The following is a 12,449-nucleotide window of genomic DNA, read 5'->3' as shown; positions in this document are numbered from 1 at the left end:
TCTTTTAAGTGTTTGCCTGGTCTTGAATTATATCAAAATATTTTTTTTTTATTGAATTTGCTTCCTCTACACTGTTAACTAACTACAGTAGCTATACCAGAATCTAGATCATTGATATAAATTAGGGAGAGCAGTGGTCCTGGTATAGACCCCCAAACCCAATTTCAGTATTTCCGCCTTATCTGTACTCTCTGTATTTATTATCCAATTATCAGCCAAAACACAAATATTTATCCAAAGGTCTACTGCCTGTAATTTGTTAATTAATATTTGATGTGGTACTTTATCAAAACCATTCTGAAAATCTGGATACTCTATGTCGTATATTCTATGTGTATCCATTACTGTTGGTTGTTCAGAGAACTCTAACAAGTTGATTAACTAGGGATCCGTTTAATAAAGAAAAATATAAGATACTGTATAAGACAAGGATGGGACGGTGGTGCAGTGGTTAGAATTGGTGCCTTACAGTGCTGGAAACCTGTTTTCAATTCCGGACCTGGGGTGCTATATGTGTGGCGTTTGTACTGTATGTTCTCCCTGTGTTCGAACAACCTACGAACATACAAGACGTACTGGTAGGGTAATTGGCTATTAGGCTATTAGGAAAACTGGCCCTGAAGGAGGGGCCTTCACAAACCCATTTTTGAACACTTGTGGGACAAGTTTGATTGTTGTGCTCGACAGCAATACTCCCACCACAGAATAGTTGTTGCAAGCTTTATGGCATCATTGGCCAGATTCCCCACAAGCCGAGACAAACCGAGATATTTGTGTCGGTTGATGCTTTTGAGACTTTAGTCATGTGTCTGGTCACAAAGTATTCTCACCTCTTCCTAGGCTTCAAAAACTAGCATATTTTCGTAAGATCTAGTTTCCAACTAATAAAATAATAATCACGTATGTATTTTGTCTTCATCATGCCATTGTGGAGGGTGTTTGTTTCTTGCTTACATACACTGAACCAAGCATTGTACTGTATACTTTATGTGTTGTCTCCTACTGTATGAGTATAGACACACGTGTAGAGAGATCTACTACTGTATATAAATGATCCTGACCTTTTTTATCTGGGTTAAGAACAAAGCAGATGAAGTGACTGACTTGGCCTGTAAGCAAATAGGCACAATTATAAAAGAGATTAATCTCAGTTTCATAGAAACAGAAACAGGATAGCATATTGTCATTCAGATTTTGTGTTCAGTTACTAATTTACCGCTGGGAACAAAGCAATTATCAGGACCAGTCACTTTGGTCTCAAACTCGAAACAAGCCTTTTATCTACAGTGATTTCTGTATGCACTAAAACAATGTGTTTCCGATTAATTCACTGGAGCCTTTAGCATTGTCAACTGAAATAGAGTGACTGAGTTATAGTTGGTTATAATTTGATTTTAAGTGATTTTGCTATGGGGTGTTTGCTTTTGTTAGAAGGCTTAGGATTTGGGCATTTCTTAACAATTATACATAAAAAGTAGAATTTGTTTAATTTAAGCTATTCTTTTAATGTACCATCCCCTCAAAACAAAAATGTATTTTAAATAGGTCAGTGGGTGTGGAAATGTTTCTTTCTTGCTTCCACCAGCAATTTAGTTAACAAACAAGGACACATTGCATTGTATTACAGGATCAATCAGTTTTGATAGTTTAAACTTCTACTGAGAACATGTTAATGACAATTACTTTGAAGTAACATTGTTTCAAAGTTGTGATCATTTTTATTTTTTTATTTTATTCAGTACATTTGAAAATTAAAGCATTATGGGTTTATTGATTAAATGATTTAATCATTTATTCTTTAATGATTCTATTAGTTATATACTGTAAGTGTTATGTGACTACATCTGCATCCAATTTATTAAGGCATTTCCATTTTATTCATCCATCCATTCATTCTCAGTAAGCTTTACCTCTGGCTGTGTATCCATCCATTCTTTTTTCTAGCTGCTTCGTCCAGCACAGGATTGCAAGGTTGCCAAAACCTATCCCAGCAAGAAAAGGGGAGCAAGGCGAAATACAAGAAAACACCAGTTCATCACAGGGCACACACAGATACAAACACACATGCTCACAGCAGGGCCAATTTTCTCAGAAGCCAATTAACCTACCAGCTTGTCTTTAGACTGTACGAGAAATCTGGAGCACCAAGGGGAAACCCCTACAAACGCAGATAGAACATGCAATCTCCACGCAGATAGCACCCCAGGAATTGAATCCAGAGTCCCAGAGCTCGGTGGCAGCAATACTAACTACTGTGCCACCATGTCACCTGAACTAAGCATCGTTAATAAATATTTACAACAAGTGCAATATCTTCATGACAATAATATGACACAGATTGAGTGATTTACCCTCCCTCACCCTTCATCCTAGATTTAACACTCAGCTTCCTTTTGAGGGCAAAGCATGAGACCATTCACTGAAGAGCCATGAATACTGTGGCAAATACTGTACAATATTAGGTATCATCACCACCATTAAATGTCTGCTCTTAAAGAACAATATTTTTTTTTTTCTAGGATTCAGATGACTCACCTGTATCTCCAGAGCAGGGTCCAGTACCTGGAATGGAGCCTTACATGGTACGAAGACTCTCTTCCCGGAACCTGCAGCTGCCACCATTGGCCTTCAGGCAGGCTGAACAGTATGAGTGGGACAGGAAGCCTGAATCAGAGCACATACAAAGACCAACTACCCTGCCTCTACGAACACCTCCGCTGATTGCTATAACATCTGCAGACATCAGCAGGTAAGAGCAGCAACTAACATTTTTTTTCTCTCCAATTGCCACCAGTATTTTTTTTCTGTTGTTATTGTAGTATGTGTCTCGTTTAAAATGTATGATGTACTAGACAAGTGCCTAAAAAAACCAAGCATATCTTAGCTGTAATTCATTGAGAGCACAGATGTGCTTTAAACAATGTGTTTAACAACATTTGCATTTAATAGTCCTGCAATTAGCCACAGATACTGTAAGTAGTAAGATGCGTGTCCTCAAGCAGATGGGTGTCCATTCGAGAATAAGCCCTAAAAACTGAGCGCAAGCCTCAAAAGTATTTTTTTGTCTTTTATCTACTCAAGGTTGTTGAGTTAGCACCCATCAATGGGAAATTTCCCATTCACAACTCTGAGTTGAATGTCAGGTTTGCTTAATTTGCTTCATTTTTTTTGTTTTTGCTAACATATACAGAATAATACCCCTGAGAAAGATTAGATGGCTCAGCACCACTCTCAAGCCACAGTGTTTGCTTATGGTTATTTTTTACATACTGTACATGGCAATAAATGCTGTCCTTAAGAAACCATGAATACATTTGTGGACTGAATTACCGACTAGTCAAGACATGATCGTGTGCATTTGAATGATTTAATAGCAAACGGTTATCCAAAACTGAAAAGCTACGTCTTAAAAGTCGATGTGTGTGCTGTTGTACTCTTTTTCTACAGCTAGGATTGGAAATGTGTTTAGAAAAGCAGTACTGTATTATTACAGGGTCTACTATTCTTTGCTAAAACTGAACAACAGGCATCTCTTGAGCTGAAATGCATGAAAAATGACTGAGTGAGGCATGTAAAATGCATATTGTTTTGTTTCTTAGCTATTAGGTGCAGTACAATATTATCAACTGTATTTTTTTTAAACATTTCGAAGAACAGATTAAAGAATGTTCTACATCTTAGCACTCTTATATGGAAATCTCTGTCTTATATATCTGTGTTTTGTTGACAGAACAAAGCTAATTAAGATTTGTATCTTATTACCCTTTTGGGGGGGGGGGGGACACACAGAGCATACCATATGATGTACTGTATTTAGTTTTTGGATCACGTTTGTATTGAAAATTAATTCTCAATTGGCTGACAATAGGTGTTTGGAAATACAGATAAGAACTGAATACTCAGACTTGGGTAATGAAATTAGTGGACTACATCGAGGATCTGTACTAGGACCACTGATCTTCTTAATTTATGTTAGTGATGTAGATTATGGTAAGGTTAGTAAACCAGTCAAATTTGCAGATGATTCCAAAATAGGAAGATTAGCAAAGAAATACACGTACTGTATTCTACTGAAATTCAAAAAGATATAGGTAAAACTCAAGTCTGGAGTCAAACAGCTGGCTGATTAATATAGACAGATTATTAAATACAGGTAGCAAAAACATCAACTATAATTACAAAATCAGAAATCGTAATGAAAACAGATGTTTATTGTGTATATCTTTTAGGTAATGAAGGAAAGCATCAAAAAAGCAAACAAAATGTAAGCACATGTAAGATAAAAGTGTAGGGTGGCATGGTGGGGCATTGTTTAGCATTGCTGTAGCTCTGTGGCCCTGGATTCTGCACCCAAGGTTTGTACTTTATGTTCTCCTTCTGTTTGTGGTTGCTCTGGTGTCAGTGTCCTCCCATAGTTCAAAGACATATTGGTACCTTTACTGGCTTCTTGGGAAAATGACCCCCCTGTGAGTGTGTGCATGTTTCTATCAATGTGTGTGTGTGCACTGCAATGGACTGGCATCCTGATTACCACCATTGATTGCTTTGGTTCCCCTGAGACCCTGTATTGGACAAAGCAGTTAGAAAATGGATGGATGGCTAAAAGCGTAGAACGTTTCGTTAAAATTGTGCAATGTACAAGTAAGATTTCATTTAGAATAATGTGTACTATTTTGGTCACAACATTGCAAACAAGATACCGTATTGGTTTTCTGGAAACAGTCCCATGAAAAGTAGTTAGATGTATTATGGGGCTCAAGAAAATGTCCTACACGCTGACAGACTAAAAGACCTGAACCTCTGGGCTGAAGAGAAGACTACAAGGGAATCTGACACAAGTATTCAAAATCTTCAAAGGCATACACAAAGTCATAGCAGCAGACTTACTTTTTAGTGTGAACAGTGAAGACAGATTAATCCAGAGGTCATAAGTGGAAACTACTGTATGTGGAAGTGCATTTAAATCAGAGAACAGGAGGCTCTTCTTTATTTATAAGGTTGTGAAAGTGTGGAACATGCTATCCTATCTTACTTAATAAACCCAAAGCAAACCCAAAACATAAATATACATTTTGTATTTATTTTCTTTCTTGTATATAAATGTAGTTGGCAATATGATCATTCAGATCAAAGTACAATTTGACAACTAATATGTTTAATAAACTCAAAATCCTGGCAAGCATCTGTATACATCAAGTAATAATATAAGCCCAACTCAAGCTATGATGCTTAATCTGCCCTGTGAGTATGTGTGAGATTTCCAATCTGCAATCGTCATGTAAATCAAAAATGTATGTTTAGAGAAAAAAACTATGGCCATGTATGACATATTGTATACTGAGTATTTTTAATTAGATCAGTGCATGCATGCAGATGAACCTTAGTAGAATGAAATAGGCTGAAAAAGAAGAGAAATTTGATGTTTTGTACACAAGGCTTAAAAGATTTAAAATTGTCCTTCAGCTGCATGTGTAAAGTGAATATGTTTAGAATATAATTTTCATTGCAAGTGGTTCTAAACTGACTGTATTGAAGATCAGCACTCAGTCTTTTTGTATGCAGGAAGCATTTGACTGACTCACTCCACAGATGGTGATGTCTTCAACAGTATGATTATTGATATGGAAGTGCTGGGCACTTAGAAAATCTGTGGTATTATTCTACATTTTTTGAAAATGTTCCACAGATGGGTCAACTTATCATCTTTTAGTTTTTCCAATACACTGTTGGGTGTAGGCTAGATATATACTGTACATATGAAAAACTTGAACACGCAGGAACACCAATAAATGCATGTTTTTTTTTAGATTTCTCTGCAGAAGCCCGCATATAAACTATTTACCCATAAAACAAGAGTAGACATAGCCTAACATCTGCTCTGAATTGGTACAGAAAATAGCTACAAAACCATGTAACAACTTACAGTTATACTCATCACTGTGAATGATGAATAGCAGGCAAGCTAGTATTTACACTATTGCCATGCTCATCTCAGGTGGTTCAAGACTACATAAGCTGTGCAGTACCCGGGAGCTCTGTAATAGAGCTTCAGGCTTCGCCCCTGTTCCTTACTTATCACCAGCAGCGACACATTACACTTACAATTTCAACACTTTAAAGACTATATCTTGTCTGTGTAATATTGGAACAATATAGATTCTGACATCCATCTAATATTTTAATTACTAGCCACATTTTATTTCACATGCATAATGTAGTTTTGTTATTGAAATAAAAATAATTTAGTTCACTTTACTTAAAGAAAATCGAATTCAGATTAATCAACTTGCATGGAATCTAATTTGATTTTAGCTACTTTATAAAAGCTAACACAACAAATCTAAAAGCAAATTAGCTTACTTCTAATGTGTAGGTGATTGATGTGACCTTACAAGAAACTTCACTTGTGCTGATATGCCTCACTCCATGTTTATTATTCGGTGCTGATACACTTCTATGTTATGTTTTATAGGTAATTTATAATCTATAATGAGTAAAATCCCAGAAGCAGAGGTAATTCAGACCAATTATGTGGATATTTGAAGCAAATTAAGTCATTAACAGTCCAAAGTCAAGTCATTAAGAGTCCAGGGTCCAAAAATAAAAACTGGAAGACACAATGACCATTCAGAGCCAGGAGTGAATATCTTTTGGCTTGCAGGAAACATTCCTTTTAATTTATGTATGAAAATTGAAAGAAAAGAGCTTCCAATTGTCAGTTATTTTTAAATGGGGACATTTAAATTAAAAAAGCTACTTTTTGCTATAGTAGTACTCTATACAACACCAAAATATGTGTTGATTTTTTTTAACATAGCTTAACTTTGATTCATTTAATTATGTACAATTACATAATTTATGCAATTTTAGATAACTGATGCTGTTTATCAGATTTAGGTTGTGATGTATTAGTTCATCTTGATTTCATAGTCCCATTTCAGCCAGTCTAAATCAATTTGAGTGGGTGAGGAAGAGCACTGCAGTTGCAGAATATGGGAGTTATTACAAAAGTTTTATTACAAAAAAGGAATGGGAAAAATATTTTCAGATGAGGGCCTCAGTGTCCCTTTATTAACTATGACGACAGTTATGTCACATAACCCAGCCCACCAGCCCTCTAAGTGAGCCAGTCTGATGATGACCTCCATGCTCATTTACTGCTGCAAAGATACTCCAACTAACCTGTTACCTGAGTCAACGCTTATCCGTGGTTCGCCTTTGGACATTGCTTCAGTAGTGTCTATTAGTTGTTCTGTCTGTCTTATCTTAGGTGTGTGTTTACTGTATATGGATTCCTTTCTGGCTCGATTATAGATATCCCCCTATATGATTTATAAACACTTTTATTGTCAATACAATTTTTATAACATTCTGCATATAAATCAGAATTTGTACCTGTAAAGCTTTACTTTTTTTATCCACCTTTAAATGCTTTGACTTTATTTTTCACCGGACTGGAAGATGAAGGTCTAAACTTCCCTCTTTTGTACAACCTTTTAAAGAGCAATGACCTCTGTACCCACAGATGCAGAATGGGGTACAGACAGACACCTCAACCCCCACACATTGAAACCATCATCTTGTGACTTGTTATACTTCTGCGATGGTGCACAGGACGTTCAATATCAAATTCAGTCACAGGTCACAGATGCCACTCTATTGCTGGTAGCTGCGAGATCCTTGGCTAAACCTGAAATTGAAGGTGGTGTTTTTTACCAGTTGAGAAAAGTAATTTTATTGAGAGAGATTCATCCCTTTGTGTTTTCATCCATTTTCGTTACAATTAAGAATAAAATGCAAATAACAGTGTGTTTAGAAATAAAAACCCAACCATTTGTTTTTTTAACATACACTAGGGCAAAAAACTGTATGTGCTTGGTGTAGATAACAACTTTCTCTAAATGTAGGAAACAAAAATGGGGACATTGGAAGGATTTGTATAGGGCTTCTGATCTGATAAATAGAAGGTAATGTGTACATACAGTGTACCTGTATATTCATTTGCAGGATTTATAGCAAAGCTGATTGAATTTATCTCATTAATCCATACAGTGTAAAGTAACCCAGGAGTATCAAGGATACCTGTGTGAATTACTGTATAACCACTCATTCTGATCACAACTTGGTTTGAGACAGAAAAAGGAGATCTCTAAAGTGGGATTATAGTAGGTAGCATACACTTAATGTGCGCCCTTCTCTGAATAGGAGTTAGTAGTAGGCAGAGACCTGAATGAAAGATTCCCTAATATAGTTTGAAATAAGCAGCTAAGAATTGAACGGCCAGCCTAGGAGACCAGTTTCAGATATCAGAGGTTCAGTCATACCTATGCTCTCCCTACTAATGATGCAGCTTCACTACCTTTTACAAAGTAGTCTGTCAGTGTTATGGATGTTCTTTATGAAAGTAAAAAAAAATGAAAAGGCAACTGAGATCTGGAGATCTGTACATAAAGTACAGTATCTTTGTATAGAAAGTAATTTGTATCTCTTTTGGAAACATCTGGGATCTATTTATCATGGAGACCTGGCTGGCTTAGGTACTCATTTATACTGTATATTCGTATATTTTTAGAAATTATATCCAGTATTTTAATTTATTGTTTTGCCAATTAGGTTGTACAAATAGTTGTTCATCATTCCTATTTTACACATTTATATTGTGAAATAGCCTTAAACCTTTAGAATGACCAGATTGCTATTGTAAAACAGGCATATCACTCTAATTCTCTTATTTCTATACATATATTTCCATGATGAAATGTGATTTTAAACACTTATAAAATTACTCTTAAACAGTACACCACACATATCTGTAAATCTACTGTAGATTTGCCTTCCATGATAAAACTGTGCAGGTAGTAATAAAGTGGCCAAAAAAAAGATAATGTAATTCAACTACTATCTTTCACAAAAAAGATGCAAAACATATGCCATGTAATGAATGTCCACTTACTTTGATTTTCCACTTTAACGTAAATCAAAATCATTACTCTGATCTGATCAGAAATCATTGCCTTTATTGATGAAAACAGTCTGGCATCAGACTACGAGCAGTAGGCTCCTAAACATGAGATGATGGGTTGACAAGGACACAGTTTGACTTCTGCTGCACTTTTTAAATCTTGCCATTACTCTTCTTTCTCTTTGTTGTTAGCAGTTGGGGGCCACAGTCAGACATTTTCCTTTTGATTGAGCCTCAAGTAAATTGATATTATTCAGCAGCAAGAAAAGAATAAGAAGAAAACTGTATTTAATGCTATTTAATTATGATGCTCCTGCTGAACTGCTATCATGCTATCATAGTCTTTGAAGAATAGATATATCCTTTATGTTTCTCACTCATTTGACATTAGTATAATATACCTTATGCTTTGGATAATATTCAAAATATTGTTATTTATTTTTTGTTTCTGGAGCAGTTAGTGTTACAATATTTACAGGATATGGTGCTGTATTTCTGTTATAAATCACTACATGTACATATGATAAAGTTATGCAGTGGATGAATCACTAGGAGCACTTGAAAATTAAATACTGTTTTGTGATTCAATGGTTATCTTTCTAGGAATGATCAATAATTAATAATTAAAGTAATAATGGTTGTGATGAAGAAAAAGCCCACCACTCTGAATTTGAATAAATGGGCACAAAATGAAAGTAAAGATGAAGAAAATGTACATGCATTTGATTGAAGTTGTTTTCTGCTTTGGTTGTGAAAGCATATAATTATGCATCTGATGAAAATGTGTTTGGGTTTGGATGTGTGAGCTTCATCTACAAGATTGCATTCCCAGAGTGAAACTGTTGTTTACTAAATAATATTAATCAATTAGCATGCTGTATCAATAAATAATATTCTGTATTTTTTTGTTTTGTGTGATTTAGTTTTCTGTTATTTGCATGTTGTTGAGTGCATCAGAAGAAGAAACTGCAAAGTTAGTTACATCTGTGCACTTGAAAGCAATCTCTGTTTCAATGGCATTGATTTGTGAATTCTTAGATACATAAGTAAACTGAGTCAAATGTTTAAAAAACACTTTAAAAAAAAAGATAGCATGTTTTAACCCATTGTATGTCATGCAACTTAATTCCACTCCCTGCAAATAAAGATCTCTGGGCATTAGCTGTGGACAAAATCGTTTATCTTGACACATACTGTACATTCTTAAAGCTCTCCTTTACCAAGGTGACTGTTTCAAGTTTGTTAGTAAAAAAAAAAGTAAAACATTTCTTTAACAATTACAGCTACAGCAAAAATGGATTATCCTGTTTATTAAGAAGTAAGAGATTGATTATTGATACCTGATTAATATTTTAACAAATTGAAGGATTTAAATTATTCTAATTATTTCTAGAGTTTTTGACTAGCGTGTAGAAGTGAGCACCAGTATGATTTTTATTGACGTAATGAGGCCTTTAGGCTTACGTCAGTTGACAGAGAAAAGCTGAAAGGTCCCCATTCAGAAATGAACGTTTGAAGATCTGTTTAATTGGCAATTCATTGGCCTGCACTGCTGTATTGAGTATCCAGTGTCATTTGACATAACCTTTTTCCTGAGTCATTCTGTAGGCAGAATGCGTCAAATGAGTTATGATAAAGACAAATGCTCAGAAACTCTTTTTGAGTGAAGATTACCAGTAATTATTAGGTTTTCCCTCTCACTGGACTAAGATTGGATCACACACTAATACTGGTCCTGTAAGTGCAAGAAAATTATGAAAATAAAGCAAAAACACAGAAAACCTAATTCAGCAAGGCACTTTTCTTAGAGAGATCATTAAATCTATTTTGAAAATAATCCATGTTGCATCTTATTGTGAACTTTAAAGGATGTGCATACATATGGATATCAATTAGCTCTCTTCCAAACATAATTCCATGGAAGACAGATACAGATGCAGCCATTCAAAGTGTGCGGTACAGACACGTACCGGAGGTAATTGGCTACGGCGTCGCGCATCGTGACGCAAGATGACGCGGGGTACCGCGGTACGTGATTGGTTGACCGACAGGGGCACTCGTGGTCCGTTGGTCTGTCGTAGAAAGATTTACAGTAAACGTCTTAACTGTGCCCGTTTAAGTATTGAATATTCATATGGAATTTTACCACTGAAGGGAAATCTTAGTAGCTGAGCATAAAAAGAATAGGAGCATACTGCAACGCGTGTGAAGGCCATAAACGATATTAATTTTGGAACATAAACATACAGTATATGGCTGGTCTCGGTACTTTAAAGAAAACATACACGAAACATGGTTTCATTATGACCAGAATCGGTCTTGAGATATTTTTAACTTGATTTACAGTATTTGAGAGGTATGTCTTAACACCGATACTACAGTGCGTAAATACTGCTCATGTATATGTTTCTAGGTTTATATTATGCATTTCATACGGTCAAATTACTTTTGAGCACCTAATAAGAAGCGCGAAACGGTATGCCCAGGGCGTTTTAGTTTCGTTTTGTGCTGGGACTCTGCTTTTAACAATGTCGCCGTGGATTGATTAGAGATATCAAGTACATACAAGTCATTTTTTAAATGTTGTAGTTCGTCTTGTAAAAATGTTACGAGTACATCATCTATCAACAATTACACAGGTTCTGTTTCCATATTGCGGATTTTGGTTACGTAATATTATTTTCTAGATTTCACGTTGTGAATATATGATTTGGGCAAACAGAACCGCAAAGAAGTACATTATGGGTTGTTGTTTTTTTTTGCAGTTTTATCTAGAACAAGCGATGCTTAAACCTTTGTCTGATTCTTGTGAAACTATCCACACAACAGTTACAGTACCTAGGAGTTGACTTCAGTGATGTCACTGATGGGATGTTTCTAAAAATCCATCCTCTGTAAAACGTCTTCTCTAGTTGTCCTGCATATGTATTCGCTAATGAAGCTGTGTGTTCTGAGCCTGGATCTCTACATTTCTGTATGAACCAGCTTAGAGGGCTAAAGACAGCTTGTGTTTAAATTGAGTGTAAGGTAATTTATGCTTCTAAAGTCATGGTCAGCATTTATTATTGTACTGTGCTGTAAACTTGTTCTGTGCCTAGTCACATTATTTTATAGCGTTTTTATAGCGTTATCAAATCTGGTGGCGCTGTGTGTTAGTTTCCTGACTCCCATGTCACATGGTCTGTTATTGAATCCCATGGAACTATGACTTTATTTTTTAACAAACATTTCTTTGAAAAAATGAAACGTTTCCCTTGGTCAGAGATTAAATAAAACCTCACTTGCACCAAACAAATTTATATTTCTAAATATCACAACAAGTCTTTTTAATAACAATGAATAGTCACCTATGCGTTACAAAATAAACATTTATATTGATTTGAATCGCGTTTTGATTTAAATCGTAAACGCGTGTTTAAATATATGTTTAAAGGCGATATACTGTATAAAAGCGCTGATTCTTATGGAGTGTGTTCCGCCGGGGATT

The 12,449-nt window shown here is 35.5% G+C and overlaps 1 protein-coding gene across 2 annotated transcripts in view; it reads left to right on the top strand.

Moving 5' to 3' along the window:
- Positions 1-12,449, top strand: part of LOC148673355 (3',5'-cyclic-AMP phosphodiesterase 4D-like) — a 141,537-nt gene that overhangs the window by 106,658 nt on the left and 22,430 nt on the right. For both annotated transcript variants that reach the window (XM_088629747.1, XM_088629748.1), the window contains exon 3: positions 2,520-2,749. In XM_088629747.1, the coding sequence (XP_088485873.1) occupies positions 2,520-2,749 (230 nt within the window). The remainder of the gene's footprint in view (positions 1-2,519; positions 2,750-12,449) is intronic.

This window comes from Lepisosteus platostomus, chromosome 4 (assembly GCF_059453375.1).
Source record: "Lepisosteus platostomus isolate fLepPlt1 chromosome 4, fLepPlt1.hap1, whole genome shotgun sequence".
Lineage (NCBI taxonomy): Eukaryota > Metazoa > Chordata > Actinopteri > Semionotiformes > Lepisosteidae > Lepisosteus > Lepisosteus platostomus.
The sequence above is the reverse complement of the archived record's forward strand: the minus strand, read 5'-3'. Positions and strand labels throughout refer to the sequence as shown.